At 43.1% G+C, this 18,628-nt stretch overlaps 2 protein-coding genes across 4 annotated transcripts; both read left to right on the top strand.

Moving 5' to 3' along the window:
• The first annotated feature begins 1,041 nt into the window (after nucleotides 1-1,041).
• LOC124654654 (methionine aminopeptidase 2B-like) lies at nucleotides 1,042-4,985 on the top strand. 3 transcript variants are annotated; one of them, XM_047193648.1, is made up of 13 exons: nucleotides 1,042-1,151; nucleotides 1,489-1,605; nucleotides 2,098-2,245; nucleotides 2,399-2,432; nucleotides 2,515-2,622; nucleotides 2,855-2,954; nucleotides 3,048-3,193; nucleotides 3,269-3,360; nucleotides 3,503-3,597; nucleotides 3,794-3,890; nucleotides 3,981-4,124; nucleotides 4,326-4,543; nucleotides 4,629-4,985. In XM_047193648.1, the coding sequence occupies exons 2-13, from the start codon at nucleotides 1,525-1,527 to the stop codon at nucleotides 4,737-4,739; spliced, it is 1,374 nt and encodes a 457-aa protein (XP_047049604.1). In that variant the 5' UTR covers nucleotides 1,042-1,151; nucleotides 1,489-1,524; the 3' UTR covers nucleotides 4,740-4,985. The 3 variants fall into 3 exon arrangements, with proteins under 3 accessions (XP_047049604.1, XP_047049603.1, XP_047049602.1); XM_047193647.1 differs by having other exon boundaries at nucleotides 2,396-2,432; XM_047193646.1 differs by having other exon boundaries at nucleotides 1,043-1,151; nucleotides 2,390-2,432.
• An 8,384-nt stretch (nucleotides 4,986-13,369) lies between these two features.
• LOC124654593 (probable ubiquitin-conjugating enzyme E2 18) lies at nucleotides 13,370-17,587 on the top strand. The gene is made up of 6 exons (XM_047193588.1): nucleotides 13,370-13,444; nucleotides 13,558-13,661; nucleotides 13,851-13,953; nucleotides 14,066-14,129; nucleotides 17,008-17,096; nucleotides 17,187-17,587. Exons 1-6 carry the CDS (start codon nucleotides 13,415-13,417, stop codon nucleotides 17,280-17,282), a joined length of 486 nt encoding a protein of 161 aa, XP_047049544.1. The 5' UTR covers nucleotides 13,370-13,414; the 3' UTR covers nucleotides 17,283-17,587.
• Nucleotides 17,588-18,628: the final 1,041 nt, after the last annotated feature.

The raw sequence follows: 18,628 nt of genomic DNA, 5'->3' as shown, positions 1-18,628 counted from the left end.
GATGGCGACGAATGAACGGGTAATGGAAGGGGATATAGGAACTTATGCAAAATAAAAAAAGCTTTAGTAAAAACTCCTACACATGCATAGCTACTAAAAATACTAGTACATCATTCTAGGAAAAAAATAATGGGACAATGAAGTGACACTTGCGCGCCTTGGGTGTTGTTCAAATCGTCGCTACACTCGGGGCAATCTAACGCAAACAAATAATTCACAATAAATCACCATAACATTGTAAACATATAGACACATAACGAAGTAATACATGCATGCTATGGAACAAATTTTGATCCATGAATGACTCAAAAACAAATACTTTATGCAGTAAGGGTTTCAAATGGGCATTTAGCACAAACGGAAAAGTTCACCATTGTAATGGTTCCAAAAATTACTGAAAAGCATACTGATGGGTAGACGCACAATGTTAGTAATACTTCATTTGGCGTTGAAATCAAGCATGTTCTCGGACTCATTCGTATATGTTTCGGCATCCTCTGTCTGGACGCCGACAACTGCAGCGACCTAGATTCGATGATGGCACCTCTTAATTCTCGGTGGACTCGACTGAGGATTAGCCACACTTTAAAACAAATATACGAGATTCAATCCTAGAAATCAAACAAACACCATCAGAAAAATTCCCGAAGATTTGAATTAATCCTCCAAATTTACTATGCGAGTCGTTTGAATTCCTCAAAATGTCCGAGTGTCCAAACTCAGTCCAGGCATGAATCCCGAATCTCGAACCCGAAATTTCCTATGCCGAACCCGAAATTCCCGAGTATATGTTCAGGAATGTGCTGGCTTTTGTTTTTTGAGAATTAGGAATGTGCTAGCTGGGTCATCTCCCAACTATGCCGAAAGAATAGAGAGCCCAGCCCAACTCGGAGCGAGGTTTCCTACTCTCCCCAACTCGTGCAGCCGCCACAGCCGCAGATCCCAGTCGCCGCCGCCCGCCACTGTCGTCGGCCGCCGCAAGCTCGTCGTCGACCTCCCCGTCCTCGTCTCCTCGTCTCCTCCACGCTCGACGGGACGCCGCCGCCTCCACTGCGCCGCCCGCATCCTCCCGGCAGACCGGCGCCTCCGTCCCTCCTCTCCGTCGGCCGCCGCCGTACAGGCCGAGGACTTCAACGCCTTGTGACGCAAGGTCGGATTTCCTTCCCTTTTTTTGCTTCTGATACTCTCTTCAACTGTATGAGCGGATGATTGATATACTAGGAGGATTAGTGATCGAATTCTTGCGACGTGTACGGGATGTAGTATATGGATTTGAACATTGGTACATTCAGAAATTCCGCGCGATAAAAAAGCGCATTATTTCGTTTAGAAATCGGCACGCGTAACATGGTTATAAACCTTCCCAAGTGGAATGGTGTCCAGACATGCCCTTAACAGTCAACAGGATATTTCCCCCTTCTAAACCGAGATAAACATGTTATGTTACGGCACGGATTTGCGCGCGCTTACGATTTCTTTCATTCAGGTTTTTTTTTGGATTGCTAAGCTTTGGGAATATACAATATGGCTGGGGGTAGTGCAGATGCAGACGCGGCCACCAAGGAGATGGAGGCATTGCGTGTCACGCAAACTCCGGAAACCAAAGTAAGTTTTTTTTTTTCCTGAACGGAAGCATGAATGCCTGTCCTCACAGTTTCTATGCTTGCGTGGTTGCTGCTTCGGCATGTTTCATACTTGTTGGTACATGGTGAAAATTGTTGGGGATGGAGAGGAACCATACGAGCTATGGACCGATACTATTCTGATCCGCGGAATTGGTCTTCTCGTAGTCGCAACAATTACCAGTTTTCTTTATTGTGATTATTATGGTCTTTTCATCACCTCATCTGTAAGCTTGGTGGTGATATTGAGTCCATACTTTGTCTCGATCTGTTCCTGTAACTTATCCCTGGATTCTCCTAATGGCTGTCATGAAGCCCCTGATGACATTGCTTGCCTTTCGTTACCTCAGTTATTAGATAGTGATATGTGATCGCATGGGTTGCTGAACCTCACATACCATGCTTCTCTTGAGTGAACCTTGGGCTGCTATATGTTTTCTTTGACGTTTCATAAGCTTCCCATTTTTTGATGCAGGAGAATCTGAATAAGGCAGCTAGTGTAGAATCGGTCGTAACCTCGTCAAAAGAACCCAAAGTTGCAGATAGCAACGGTGCTACTCCAGGAGCTCAGTCCTCGCCTCCAGAGGATGATGACGACGGTCCATCTGAAGATGGAGCAGCAGGTGACAGCTCTACTTTGCAAGTTCTCGTAGCTGAGTTTTCTCGCCTAGAGCTAGACCAGTGGAGCTTCGGCTATTCTGTCTAGCATTTGGGAACTGGGGTGTCACTCATGGGATTATTCTAACTGTTTTCTTTGAAATGGATAGTTTCAGCAGCTGCGAAGAAGAAAAAGAAGAAAAGCAAGGCAAAGTGAGTTCTGTTATTCAATTGAACCATTAATGTTCGTCTTTGGTTTGCTCTGTTTTACGAGCATGTCATGTGCTTTTTGTAGAAAGAAGAAGGACCTTCTTCAGCAGACAGACCCTCCGTCCATCCCTGTTGATGAGCTTTTCCCTTCAGGTGATTTTCCTGAGGGTGAAATCCAACAATACCTGGATGGGTAAGTACAAGTATATCCCAATAGTTGAATTTCCACTGTAATGAATTATCAGATGTTAGGAGTATGGTGCGATAAATTGGTTTCATTTAACCTGGGTTAAAATTGCATGAATGACCTTAACTCCTGAAACCCACGCAAAAACTGTATTCTGTTTTATTCGCTGTTAATGAAGAACTCTGCAAGCAAATGATTATTACCATCTGTTTCATTTAATCATGTTATTGTTCTTCAGTAATTTATGGAGAACAACTAGTGAAGAAAAGAGGGAACTGGAACGAATACAAAAGCCAATGTACAATTCGGTTCGGCGAGCAGCAGAAGTTCATAGACAGGTTTAGAACATACTAGCCTCTTTTTTTTTAAGCTTCGTGTATATTGTTTACGTTGTTGCTTACAACTTTACTATATATAATATGGTTTGCTAGGTGAGGAAATACATGAGGAGCATTGTGAAGCCTGGAATGTTAATGACTGAACTCTGCGAAACGTTGGAAAACATGGTTCGGAAACTTATCAAGGAGAATGGACTGCAAGCTGGTATTGCCTTTCCAACAGGATGTTCCTTGAATTGGTACGATTTCCTCTGGAGTGTTTCCTACTACTACTGCATATCGTTCTTACATTGACGAACAAATTCAATGTTTAGGGTTGCAGCTCACTGGACTCCAAATTCTGGTGATAAAACTGTACTACAATATGATGATGTGATGAAGCTGGATTTTGGGACGCATATAGATGGTCTGTCTGCTGTATTACCTTGTTCCATTCTTTCTTCAATGATTTTTTGGTGTATATTGTGTAACGTGTTTTGTCCTTGCAAGTATTAATGTCATGCTATTTCTAATTTTAAGAACTAACATGATATTGTGATTGTTCCTAGGGTACATAGTTGATTGTGCATTTACTGTCGCATTCAATCCCATGTTTGATCCATTGCTTCAAGCAACAAGAGACGCCACAAATACTGGTATCAAGGTAATCTACACATTCTGTTCACTCATCGAAGGCTGTGGTCTATTAAGTCAATGGACACGGACGTACTGAATGAATGCTTCCCATTAGCACCTTTGCACATAGTAATATAGAATATCTGATAGCGGCTCTACTTGGTTGAAAACCCTGTTGATAGTTATATTCTTTGTCACTCAATAATGTTTATCCTTCGTTTCAGGAAGCTGGGATAGATGCGCGGCTTTGTGATGTTGGTGCTGCAATCCAAGAAGTAATGGAGTCATATGAGGTTGAAATTAATGGGAAAGTGTTCCAAGGTGCGTGTAGTTTCATACTTCTTTTTCTCATTCTGTGATATTGGAAGTACAGCGACAGCATGACGATTCAAATTGCTTGTTTTGTGGCAGTAAAAAGTGTGCGAAACCTCAATGGACACAGCATTGGACCGTACCAAATCCATGCAGGGAAATCAGTTCCAATTGTAAAAGGTGGAGAGCAAACGAAAATGGAAGAGGGTGAATTTTATGCAATTGAAACTTTTGGGTCCACAGGTACGTCACTGTATAGCTTGAACTCATTTGTCCAAATACACTTAAATGTATTTTTAATGGCATTACTATTGTGAAAGGCATTTCCCCTAGCATTTAACTAGCATGGCTTTGATCTGAACAACCTACATCTTTTTTCCCTAGTTAGGTGCATGTTAAAATTCTTGGCAGTTTTACATTTGATAACTATCATTCTGTTTGCAGGAAAGGGATTTGTGAGGGAGGACTTGGAATGCAGTCATTACATGAAGAACTTTGATGTTGGGCATGTACCATTGAGGGTAGCAAAAGCCAAGCAACTGCTCGGAACAATCAACAACAACTTTGGAACACTTGCCTTTTGCCGCCGGTACTTGGACCGCATTGGTGAGACCAAGTATCTCATGGCCCTGAAAAACCTATGTGATGTTGGCATCATTCAGGTATGTTGAACACCATCTTCACTCAAACGTCTGATCCATATCATGTAACATGGTTTACTCACGGTTGCCCGTGCACTATTTGCAGCCGTACCCTCCATTGTGCGACGTGAGGGGGAGCTACGTGTCTCAGTTTGAGCACACCATCTTGCTCCGACCAACCTGTAAAGAAGTGATATCCAGAGGCGATGACTACTGATGGTCGAAGCTCCTCTTTATACCGGTTGTCGGCACGATCATTCTGCACCGTCTTGGGCAACCTGTGTTTTTTTCGGATTAAGTGGCATGGCAGAGCAGGAACAATAAGTCTGCGACGCACGACAGTTTACTGTTTACACATTTAGAAGTCTGTGGAAACTGGTTTGTAAGAATTGCTACTGTGTTGTATTTTGCTGGATTCCTCTTATGACAAACTTCATATTAGCATGGAACTGTTGGAAGTGAATGTGTTTCCGCAACGCCCTATTGCTGGGCTGTACGTAAAAAAAACCGAGTGTGGATGTAGCCTATTTATTTAAAGGACTTATCCAGTACGGAGGGAAAATACATCATAAAAAATAAAAAATACATCTAATCAAGAGAGAAAAAGGTAAGGCAAAAAAGAGTTGGCACGGCAGGTGAGCGAACCCAAGGCACCGACGTCAACGTGGTAAGTTCAGAGTTACGGCTGGGAGCGTAAACCCCAAATCAGCCAAAGCCCACGTAACGTAGCCGGTCTTAACTTGACCCGATGCCCATGGGCTCGAGCCCACCTCCATGCCAACCCCTTTAGGCCCTCCAAAGCTTAGCTGGAGTAACAGGCTCGCACCACCGCGCCTGGCCGATGCACGTTGCGGCCTGGTGCCCATATATCCTGGTGTTGGTAGCGTTGAACTAGCGATGTGGTACTAATTATTTTTTTGGTACCTACTCTACCAAATGCAGTTCTTCATGTCACCGCCAACTTACTTGCACGTATCGCATCCTACCTCAGGTTTTGCCTTTGTATATCCTCCAAGCCACTGAAAAACAGAGCTAGAGAAAATAGTTGGTTCGTCCGTTCTGAAAGACCGGAAGATACTTAGTTGTACTGCTGCTCAAAATGAAGATACGAGGACTGTTGCTGATTCTGGGGACAGTTCATTCCTGCCGTGTTCCCTAAACGAGACCCAAAACATTTAAATGGATAAAAGACATATATTTAAATTAGGTTATATATTTTACAAGTCGAATGAAAAAGGGTAGTTGATCTAAACCCTAGCCTACTCACCATCCTTCGGGGTATTTGATAACCCCGCCCTTCCTCTTCACCTCTCCGCCGCCCTACTTCTTCCTCTTCTCCACCGCCGCCGCTCCATCTGAAGCCCCGTGAAACAAGCTCGGCGTTCCATCGTGTCCTCGACGAGCCATCGGCCTTTTCCATCGTGTCCTCGACGAGCCACCAGCCTTTTCCATCACAGCTTCCTTGTTGTGGGTATACTTTATGGGTATATCAACGGCATGGCCTAGATCCGGCAAGCCCGAGTGGCCCACAGATGGTGATGTGGCATCTGGCCCATCGGGCGGCCCAGTTGCTGAAGATCATGATGGATGAAGTCCAGCCCAGGAGCAAGGAGCCGGATCTCAACCGACCTACAAAGGAGGCCGGATCCGTAAAGGCCCATGAAGTATCCGGATCCAGTACGACCTTGATGGAAGGCAGATCTTTGACGTGCACGGCAATGTAATATTCCGTAGTTAGGCAACTTGTATTCCGGCTAGGACTCTCCGTGTAAAACCCTAGATCCGAGCGCCTTTATAAGTCGGATCCCGGGAGCCCTAGAGGCACAACCACAACTCATTGTAACAACGCGAAAGCGCCCAGATAATTCCAGACAAGCAGCAGTAGGCCTCATCGAGCAGGTGTTCCGAAGCTGGGTAAATCACGTACCACCGTCGCGAGGACTCTCCGCCCTATGGCCCCTACTTCTTTTCCCCTCGTGAGGATCCCTCCTCCGAGGTACCGTCGAATAGGCAACGACACTCATTCTCCTGCTGCTCCGCCGCAGCGGCCTGAAGCTCCGCCTCATGCTTGAGGCGGAGGAGGAGCTCCTCCTCCTGGAGCGCGGCCTGGCGCATGGCCTCCTCCTGCAGGTGCACCATGGCGAGGAACGCCTACGCGTCGGCGTCCTCCTTGGCCATCCTGGCCTCCTCCTCCTCCAGTGCAGAGGCGCGCAACACCTCGGCCAGATGCGGCCATTTGGCCAGCTCCTCGAGGTCAGACCTCGAGGGACGCCATGAGCACAGTGCGTTGCTCGGGGTCCACCTCCACCTCCTCCTCCAGATTCTGGTCTATTTTCAGTGAAATCTATGTATCTTGACTTGATGAATGGACACACTATTTATCTTCGCAAATATTTGTGGAAATTAAAGATCCCCTTGAAAATTAATATATTTATGTGGTTCCTTAGTAATAAAGTGCTCCTTACTAAGGATAATTTAGCCAAATGGAAGTGAAATAGGTGTCAAAAATGTTGTTTTTGTTATTCTACTGAAACCGTTAATCATTTGTTCATTCATTGCCCTTTCGCAAAAATTATTTGGTGAATGGTATATTTTTCATATAACATCCCCCACCAGCGAATTGGTAAATGGCTGAATGGTGTAAACAAGAATGATAAAACAGATGATTCGAATTGGAGTTTCAGCTTTATGTTGGTCCATTTAGAGGATTAGGAATGATATCATTTTTAATAAACATACTGGGACTAATTTTTTGCAGGTTATCCGACGCGCTGCTCAATGGATCCAACAATGAGTTTTCCTTCTCCCGCCGAACCAGCGGTAGGATATGGTTACTGGATGCAACCGGATGCTAATGGTTGCTCATGACTTCTTTTTCAGGCTACTGGATGGCGACATGCTAATAGAATAGCAAATGGATAGCTTTTCTACGTGTTGCATTTTCTTATGGTTGATTCATGTGTCAACCTTAGCTTTTCCTTGATTGCAATAATGGATATTCTGTAAACTCGTACTCATTTTAATAAAGAATACCGTGTGCATCTATTGATGCAGAGGCTGGGACGATGCTCCCATATTAAAAAAAAAAGTGGTTGGTGTTTCGTTGTATACTTTCCATGTATTACCAATTGACGTCTCCTAATTAATTGTGTCCATTTTGTGATCGCTTATTCCAGCCTGATCCTGTGATTAAATTTTCCTATTTGCTTTCCTTATCTAGCACGCCGGTTTTAATGCTCCTAATGTTGATTACAGTATGAGAAGTGATCTAAATCTCACGGATAGCTAGATATCAATCTGAAGCTGTTTATTATAATTAGATAGTCTGGATGCTCATAATATTCGATATCAGATTTTTTTTTAAATGTACAGACTCCAATATAATAGTATAGATAAAAAGAAAACTAAATTTTCTTGTATCCTATGAAGTATGCACCCGATTGGCCGTATTGGGATATGCCCCTGTCTACACTTTACTTGATTACTGATTGGTGTAAGTCCTTGTGATAGTTACCCATGCATGATTATAATGGTACCCGTGCTCACAACCTATAAAATCTCTCAAGAAAAATGCACAACGAACACATGCAAAACATGTGGTCTTCATAGATCCGGAACCACGGCAAATTAGGCTGAGCTCAGTCCTAAAAATCAAGTTGTGTCATGATGTTTTGTTCTTCGTGGTGCCACATAAGATGTTTGTTCATATGCTATTTATCTTGCATACTTCTCTACCTACGTAAAAAATTATCTTTTGCACAATACTCTATCCCTTAGAAGCTAAGGCTATCTTGATAGTATTTTCATTTTGTACATGATACGTTTCAAGTTAAAAGGGAAATTAGGTACTTTTGCATGATGTTCTCTATCACTTAGGTTGTGAGATCATCTTGATAGTCATTTTTTACATACAGTAACACTTTTTTAATTTTAAAAGGTATTTAGAGACTAGCACAAATGCCCGTGCGTTGCCACGGGATAACGAAAAAAATTACTACCGGTAAACAATTATTTCAGTCTATAAATGTGTGCGGAACATAAGTAATATGGTTCATATGGATGAATATCGACTCTCCTTCTCATGTTTTTCTCCTTTGTAAATGTCATGTCTCGCGGCTTCTTCCACTCCACCTCTCCACCCCTTTCATTTACCTTTGGTTTAGCTATGCCATCTTCACCCCCTTTATTTGCCCTTAGCATTGTCATCGCTTTAAAAGTCTATCATCTCACGTAGCCTGATGGAACATCAAATAGTGATGTCAAACTCTGACGTACTAACCAAATCTACGTTTTTAGTCGAGGGGGAAAATATACAGTCAAATTTGCAATTACTTTACCTTAGTACATCATTAATAAAAGTGGGAGAAAAGAAGGGTATTAACTATATGTTGCATAGGACAAATTTTTGGTAAACAGTAACAAATTTAAAATCCTGAAATTGTGGAATGCATGAGTGTTCCTGGAGAATCATTCGTAACAACCAACTAAACAATACTACTATCGGAAGTGTAGTTGAAAACATTTCTTTATTTTTACCCTTCGTATTTCGAAAACCGCCATCTGATCCCCAATCGATCAATGTTAGCCTCACACCTTCGTTATCCCGTGTTTGCGCTAGCAGCCTCCCGCCGGTTGACTCCCACGATGCAGCCTCCCGCCGATGGGCGGCCTCCCGCCCTTGGAGTCGGTGGCCTCTCGAGGGCGGGCTGGCGTCCTCACGTGCTCCACTACCGCGTTAGCTCGCCTCTTGCCGCCGCTGCTCAAGTTCACCTCTCGCCGTCGCTGTTGGAGCTTGCCTCTCGCCGCCGCTAGAGCTCACCTCCTCCTGCGCCCATGTGTCTGACTCAAGGAGGCCGGCGCCACCGGGCCAACTTCACCTCCCACCCTGCCGTCCCCGACTACACCCTGCTCCCGGTCGGCATCCCTCTCGACATATGCCATGGAGGCAAGGTCGATCATCGTCGCTTCCCCCGACGTAGCCCCTGCTATGTCTTGAGCTGGTAGGTTTGCATAACTTGTTAATTTCACCTCATACTTCACCATAATCTGCAGCACGGGATGAATTATGCGCATCATTATAGCAGCACATGCTGAAGAGTTCAGAGTCTAATTTTACAACTCGAGAACGTGTTAATTCTGTCAAAATAAGAACACCTTGATTATCTTGCCCCCACCTAGATTGTGTCAAAATAAGAACAAGCCAGGTTATATGCCTCCTGAAAGGTTATGCATCTGTGAAAGATAACAACTACTCCCTACTCCCATTTGCAAGGATAAGTTGATACTATACCACATTCCCATTTGCAAGTTAAGAGGGATTAGGTTTCTTGTACTGTCGGAAACTTACTGCCAACCCATGAACTGTAAATCCATTCAGCTTGACTATTTAGTTCAAAGACCATTAAATCATCATCTTGCTCGTCATCTATGCTCCTAACATTTACAGTAAGAACCTTCTATATCACTGACAGTGAAATCATTATGAGAACTGGACACATCATCAGGATCATCAATGTGCACATCTTTTACAGTATGCTTGCAAGGTATTTTGAATGTAAATGTTAATCCTTCATTCTCATTGCTAACCACAGCTAGAGTACCACCCATCAACTCCCCCTAAATCATTGGGGAAACTCGTTAAAATAGTTTTTATAAGTTACAGTGGACTTGCTTTAGTTACAACTAACATTGAAACAATTATTGTTATGTTCCCAGGTATTAGTATTTAATACATACATATATAATATAGTAACCGTGTCTATTATATGAATCGGTAACTGGAACTAAAATAATTCATGACAGTGCTTTCAGGTTCATAAACACACTGGTTCATCGAGCTGGGAGCGATATTCGGTGTACAATAAGTGTACCTTTAGCAGGAAGGAAAATTCCGCATGCCGGTTTGCATCAAAACTAAATCCCAATCTCCCGCGTAATCCTGATGTGCGCTAGTGCCCAGCTGAGCACTGTTAATATATGGCGTCTTTGCTAACTTTGATATACTCCCTCTGACTCATATTACTTGATGTTAAAATAGATGTATCTACCACTAAAATGTGTTTACATACATCTATATTAGCATAAAAAAATATGGGACAGAGGGAGTAGCTCTTGTCCGATCAGCTATCCGTAAGAGAAACCGAGTTTCCGGCCAATTGCTTTTCCAGCTGGGTAGCATGCCTACAATGAAATTTGATTCTTTGAACCAATCTACACATGAAGCACAAAGTGATTTCACCTAGAGAGCCATCACCTTTAAGCTAAACGGCTGAGTTCTGCTTCTTGCAGTTGCGGGTTCACACATCTGACATGCAAATCGGGTTACCTGTGTAAATTAAGACGGAAGAAATTAGAAACCACTGAATGTAACATCAGTCGACATGATTCACTTCTCTATTGCGAGTCATACTGAAGCAAGAAACAAAAGAAGTAACACATCTTGCACTTACTTCCTTTCATTGAGCTTGGTTTCAGATATCTATCAACTATTCACTGCATCATTTGTCTTCAGAAAAGTTTCAGGTGCTTTTGAGTCGGGCTCCTTTAGTTTTTGGTTCAAGTCACTGCTTCTTTTTGGTGCCGGAGAACTCGAGATGAAGCTATTAGTTTTTCCTTCAGCAATTAATAAGTTGTTTGGTGAGCTAAATACAGAGGGGGTCTTCATGAGGATATCTACCGTATTGAAACGGATGCTGACGGTCCTCTTGCTACATCTCCAGAGTTGCGTGGCTGTCAAGAAAATATAACTGGTATTTGTGAGAGAACATGCTTAGCAAATAATGTCCTCACATCAAATGCCTGTTCAGACTGCTCTTCTTCCGGAGATGGTTCATTAGTCTGAGATTATCTTTTCTTGAGATCCTAACTGATGTTCTTGGCATCCTTAGTACACATTCTTCTGCTCCGAAATCCTGTACTAAAGAGAAAGGTGCTTAAGAATTTTCTAATATCTTCATGCGACAAAGAAATCACAGCCCAGAATTTACCATAGTAAGAAAAAATGCAACAATAAATTACTGATGGCAAGAAAAGGGTGGCATCTACAATCATTATTATTAAATATTAGCAAAAACAGGTGCACCATATTTATCGTTGTTCTCATAATTAATCATGAAGGGGCAGTAGTACTATATGATAGTATAACATGTTCATTAGCAGGATAAATGGCGTGCCATTAGTATAACATAAACATGAACACAAAATTAATTATGAAAACTCATAAAGCATAAAGAGGAACGCACTGGACAGGGAAACACACCTTAATAATCCAAGGTGAGTTGTGGGCATGCACCCTAAACCATATATCAGTGAAATTAGGGATCACAACATATATCAGTGTGCATCCTAAGTCACAATATTGATTTATCATAGACCACAATAGGATAGCAATAATGTGCTGGTAAGGAGCCAATATACCTTCCTTCATTTCTCAACCCGAAATAAACAGTGGGAAGGAAAAAAAGTAAGCACATGAAGAGCGAACAAACATATCATACCTTGAAGCTGCGCATCCATTGTCGTGGACATTGAGTCAAAGGGACCAGCCATGTTGCCATGTGATGTGATGACTGGAAGGTGCCCCTTTCTCCTTCCAAAGTGAAGCAACTCAGCCAGCTAGCTCTGCTAAGAGCTTCAATGTCCAATTGACTTGCATAAACAATTGCTCAGGTCGAATATGATTGATTATGTATATCCAGATGCTACTGATTGTTATGCAATTTCTATGGAAAACAGCATGGAGAGAGCATGCTTGCTACGGATTGGAATACATTGAAACATATACCGTGAATTCTTGAGAAATTATGGCAGATCGATGGCATGTGAAAGGGCGGACCAATCTTATAGTCATCGCCTTTGGCTGGCTGTCCCTCGTGCTTACTACTTCCGTTTTGGCCATCAATGCTACCATAGAATTGACGTTAGGAATCAGGGTGAAGAAATATGAACAAGAAACTCTATGAAAACAGCAGAAATAAATCGGATTGTTTTAAGTGATAAAAAGATCAAATGAACAATCCAACGGGCTCGGATCCAGGCACCTGTAGGCCGAGATCGAGGCCTCCCTACCCAGTTCCCGAGCGCGGATGCCGGTGGTGGCCATGAATATCACGGAGTCGTGACCGTCTTCGGCGGCTCTTGGTTCGCACAATGCGGGCACCCTGCCGTTGTCCTCCATGCGAGCTCTCCATCCTCGCGGAAAGGGGAGGAGCCGGGTCGTGGCCGCCTCCTCCACTTGGGCTTCGGTGGGCAAGTTCCCGGCGATGCGGAGGGGAGTGAAGGCGGAAGGGAGAGGTGGGCGGGCATCAGGCCGAGCAGTGCGAGAGCAGGGAGAGGGAGCACGATGATCATAGGCGGCGGCCTGACCTAGGAGAACGGAACCCTAGACTTCAGTTCTGCACGACGAGAGGCAGATGCGAAGAGGGACGAAAAAACTGGTGTAACGAAGGGCAGCGACGAAGAGATTTGGTGGGAGGACCGAAGCCCATGTTGGTGCGGCCCAGATAGGCGTGTGCGGAACAGGAGAACGACGAAAATCTTACATAGTTGGTGGGACGACGAACGGACGAAATTGGTGGGGAGAATAGGGATTATGTTTAGTCTTTTTAAGTAGTAGAGATACGGAGTAGTATTTTATTCAGGTTGGAAGAAAAATAGGTACTCCGTCCTATTCATATTAATTGTCCATAATTAAAAATGTATCTAGATATATATTTTAGTATCAGACAAATCTCTACTAGTTACTGATAAAATAATATGAATCGGATGGAGTACTTACAAAAAAAAAAAGAACCGAAAGGATATAGTAGAAATAAAAAGACCTCCCTAGGAGCGAGCCGACCTCTCCTCTGTCTCCTTCTCCCCCCCTTCCCCTGCAGCCCGGACGGCCGCACCATGACGAGCTCCTCGACTCCATCCCGGAAGGTATCAAACCCTAACTCTCCTTCGCCTCCAATCCATCTGGAAACAGGCGGCGGATTGGATGTTCCCGTGTGCGATTCGGGCTTAAAGTTTCGTTCTTTGCATGGCGTGGGCAGGCGCTGAGCAAGATCGCCTCCGGCCGGCTGCAGAAGGAGCTCGCCGAGTGGCAGGTCGGCCCGCCCGCCGGCTTCAGCTACAGGGTCTCCGATAACCTCCAGAGGTGAGCCGCGCGCGCGCCGCTCCCCTGCGCAATCCACCCCCGCGCGCGACCGATTCGTGTGGATGAATTGCGATTCCTCTGTTTTTACCACTTCCCGCGCGCTGTTGATTTTGGATCACAAAATCGCCGTGGGGGCTGGGGTTCCTGAATTTAGAGTTCTGGGCTAACAGAAGGAATTTCGATGAGCAGGTGGGTGATCGAGGTGGGCGGAGCGGCGGGCACGCTCTACGCCGGCGAGACGTACCAGCTCCAGGTGGACTTCCCCGAGCATTACCCCATGGAAGCGCCCCAGGTGATTTTTTCATCCTCTTTCTTCAGAACTAATATCGCGCCTCAGGTGTCTTTTCTTCACAACTAATATTGATCCACAACTCTAACGTAATCATGCTCGTGTTTTGTTCCAGGTCATCTTCCTCAACCCGGCGCCGATGCACCCGCACATTTACAGCAACGGGCACATATGCTTAGGTAAAGTTGTCCACTATGCCTCTCCTCTAATGGGGGAAGATTTGTTTATGCCTCCATGCTGGTGCCTTTGATTTTAATTGAATGATAATAGGAATGTTCTTTGCCTAACCTGATCAAACGTTTAGCTGTCGGTTAGGTGCTAAGATTCCATTCGTCACTCCACCTTGGTCAAGTGGGCTTTTGCGGTTTCTAGAGTAGCTGCGCAGTTGTGGTGGCTTTATTTCACCTTTTCTGTTCTACCACTAGATGGGATTACCAAGTGTTTGGCCTTGTTAAATCTTAAATGTATTTTTTTTTGTGATTGCGAAAATTCTTGTTATGTTTCGATAATTGTTAATTATTGGGGTTTCTATGTCTCATGCTCTGCTGAATTACTCCCAAGCTATTCAACCATTGCTGTTCTGGCCCTCAATTTGAAAAGAGACCCCGTGAAATGCACCTCCCATGTGGCGATCTGACAAGATATTTGCACATATGCTGTGTGCATCTACAAAGCATAACCACTCAAAGTAGATACGCTGTCTTCGAAACTACATATTTGAACGGCTTCTGATCAACTTCTTCATCTTTAAGCAGGACATAGCTAACTTGACATGCAGTTTGCCCATTGTTAAATGTGACATTTAGCATCTGGTTTTGTAAGTACATCGAGCTCAAACCACTAAATCTTATAATAAAATTGGCCATTCGCAACCACAAGTAGAAGGACTAGTCACTTTCCATATCAGTGCTATGGTATCTCCAACACACCTTTTTCTTCTCTTGCTTATAATCGCAATCATCAAAGAAATTGTTCATCCATTCTGTTCATTCCAGTCTACATGTTGCACAACCCAGTGTGGTAACATCGGCATGTTGCCACTGTAATTTTGATTAATATTCGAAGTAGTTCCACTTTGTATCTCCCTATCCTGTCATCATTCTAGTAAAGGTACCCCAGCTAGTGGGTGACAAGTAGTTTGTGATGAAGAAATTGGGGGAGGCACCCCACCATTGACCATCGCAATTAATTAAGCTAAAATATGCTCTTTCCTTTGTTTTTTTCCTCTTGTTAGGATTATCAGCTTGATAATTGGAGCTAGTCCTATTTTTTTTATTTGAACATATCTAGTCCTCTCAGAGAACTCCTAAGGCCACCCCTCTGATCTACAGTATGGCATAGATAATCCAGAAGAAGTCTGCATAAAAGTCTTTGCCCAAAAGGATAATCCTAGAATTCTGTCAGTCTTCTGGATTTGGAGCAGTGCCGATTTTCAAGAACGCGAATCTTATGATATGGTGGGAATATCTTATGATAATCATCCGCGCCTTAAACGTATCCTAATGCCTGAAAGTTGGATAGGGTGGCCCTTACGTAAGGTCTGAATTATAAAAATACACCTATGTGAATCAAGCAAGCACCTTCCCTTGGTTCATTGTGGCTGTTTGCTAAGCAAACAAACAGAGTCATCGTAATTCGGTAACATTTGAACTTGGTGATGGGTGTGAGTTGAAGAGATTTACGTTTTTTTTTTTTTTGAGAAAACGCAATAATTTTGTGTTTCATTGCATTGAAAAGAGTGCCTACAGTTTAAACCTTGCAACATGGATAAAAGGGACATACATTCAAGTAATGTAACCACTACCAATACTGAATCTCGGACTTCAAAGGCAATGAGTCACGTTTCTTGATTTATTGATCTGCAATTTTGTGTGTTCGTTGTAAACATTTGCTCGTATTTGTGAAATACACCAATCTTTCTGTCCAAATTGAGGAGACAACCATTGAAACTTTTTTTGCGAGGTTTTAAATTATCCCATGTATAGTGAGAGTGGTGTTTTGGAACATGGGAGCATATGTTCCCTACATTTTGAAATGCATCTTTACATATTTTGAATTTTAAAAAATTTGGAACAAAAAATTCGCACATACATCTTCACGTGCTACGCGCTCACAAAGCCGTTTCATAAAAAATCGACTTATCATGTGACGTGTGTAAAAAAGAAAAAATTTAGTGCTAAAAATAATGCTTTTCACAAGATAAACTTTCTTTCTTTTTTACGTAGACCACAAAAATATTGTTTTTTCGTGAAACTTGGCAAATGCACATATATTATGGAGATGTACATGTATAATTTTTTATCCAAATTTTTTGACACTTCGAAATATGATTTTTTTGGTAGAGGGAGCATATGCACCCGGGAGCCGAATTGAATTTCCGATGTATAGTTGGCTATAGACCACTACCAATACTGAATCTAGGACTTCAAAGGCAATGAGTCATGTTTCTTGATTTATTGATCTGCAATTGTGTGTGTTCCTTGTAACCATTTGCTTGTATTTGTGAAATACCCCAATCTTTCTGTCCAAATTGAGGAGACAACCATTGAAACTTTTTTTGCGAGGTTTTAAATTATCCCATGTATAGTTGGCTATAGACCCCAGATAATCCATCTGATGCTATTTGGCTGTTTTGTCACCAAATACAAAGTGAATAGGTAGCTGAACAGTTATGAAGACCGTATACTGGTAATTCTAATAATACCATGTATGTTGGTTTAGTTAACCAAAGACACTGAATCTGAAATTCAATGCGGCTGAAACATGCTCCCAGTCTTGATTATCCATCATTGTTGGACCTCCTTGAAATCAGAAAACTAGTAATCGTCTGACTCACCTAGGTTAAATTATCCTACTTATATACCTAAAAGGAGCAACTTAACCTTTTCTTTCATCTTTGAACATTTGGATTCTTTGTAACCTTATTAGAAGTTACTTCTCGGGCCTTTCATTAGTATTCCATATGAATATTCTGTGACCAAATGTAAAAATGTTAGTAGGGCCAGAGTTTCTTTTGCATGATCTATAACATAAAATGGCTGGTTCTTTTATGTGCAGATATACTGTATGACTCATGGTCGCCTGCCATGACTGTAAGTTCAGTCTGTATCAGCATATTGTCCATGCTGTCTAGCTCGCCATCAAAGGTTATATAACACCCACCCAGTTCCCTTTGCATGTCAAACATGATGCTCATTACTTGTACTCATACTAACTGTGTTGTATTTGGTCAACAGCAACGCCCAGAAGACAATGACCGCTATGTTAGGAACTGCCGCAATGGAAGGTCCCCGAAAGAAACCAGATGGTGGTTCCATGATGACAAAGTATAAGGGGTCATCGACAGGCTGTTCCTTATTGTGAGATCTCTTCCAAGGGGAGATGAGATGATTTAGGCTTAAATTCTAAGCGCCCCTCTTATCGTACTGCAAAATCAGTATATGTGTCAACATGAATATTGTCACATCGCTATCAAATGAGATATATAGAATAAGCATTGACTATAACCAGTTGATGCGCTGATGATACAGGCATAGGAGAAGTGCAGATTTTATCTTTGATTTGCTAAGTTGTTGGTGCTATATCTGTCTATACTTATGGATTTTGCTGAAGTCAAAGTTATCAGTCTGCTTGCTGATGCCCTGTCCGGTTTGTTACTCCTGATATATATTCTTATAGACTTCTTCCACATATATGGATCCATTGATATAATACTTCTAATGACATGTAATGTATATTTTGTTGGTCAAATCAATGATAATTTAGACACAAATTACGAGTAGCGTGTATATGTAGATGTAATCAAATGAAATTTCAAAACGAGCTACTGGAATTACTGGTTGATTGCATAAATTGCTGAGGAGGTAGGTAGTGTCGCTACTTTTGTTTCTGGCCAAATGTTTTGTTACCTACTAAGGATTATACTGGGCTGAGGAGGTAGTATCTAGGCTCAAGCTTCAAATCTGAACTTGCTGTTTTCAAGGGGTTCATCAGTTGTTAATTGTCTGTTCTATAGCGCTTTAATGCTAGTTTAAATCTTTTATGTGTAGTTGGTTGTTGTCATTTCTTTGCTGTTTGGTCCTGTATTGTAAGCTGCTGACGCCAGCAGTTACTACATTTATGTATCATATAACTTGCTTTAGTGAAAAAGGTTGTCCTTCATGCCTTTTGTCTCGAATTTATTTCTCTGCAATTCATGACAGAATGCTTGTTGTTAGTGGTGTAAAGTCCCCTATACTGTATATTCCCATAGTGTGAGGGGTTTCCCTGCATATTGTACTCTTGTACATGTACTGGCCTTTGGCCCCCTGTGAATACTAGTTGCTCATTCTTAACATGGTATCAGAGCTCTAGGTTTAGCTCTTTGCACGCTGCAACTCCGTGCTCGATCCACACCGCCGCCGATGATCTTTTCGGTCGTCGCTGCTCCACTCTCCTCTTTCTCTCTCTTTCCAAGAAATTTAGCCTTTTTTCGGCCGCTTTAGAGCTCCAAATCGAGCCCCCCGTCGAGCTCTCTGTCCCGGCCGCCGCCGGCCAGCCGTCCTTGGCCGGATCTGCTGGGCCACGCCTTGTCCCGGCGTCTGCCGTCTCCGGTCGGCCCCGTCCTGGCCGTCTCCGGCCAGCTTGGCCGCCTCGCCCTGGCCGCCTCCAGGCCTTGGGAACTCGAGCAGGAGCTGCA

The sequence above is a fragment of the Lolium rigidum genome, chromosome 5, assembly GCF_022539505.1.
Source record: "Lolium rigidum isolate FL_2022 chromosome 5, APGP_CSIRO_Lrig_0.1, whole genome shotgun sequence".
Lineage (NCBI taxonomy): Eukaryota > Viridiplantae > Streptophyta > Magnoliopsida > Poales > Poaceae > Lolium > Lolium rigidum.
This window is presented reverse-complemented; position numbering and strand designations above follow the sequence as displayed.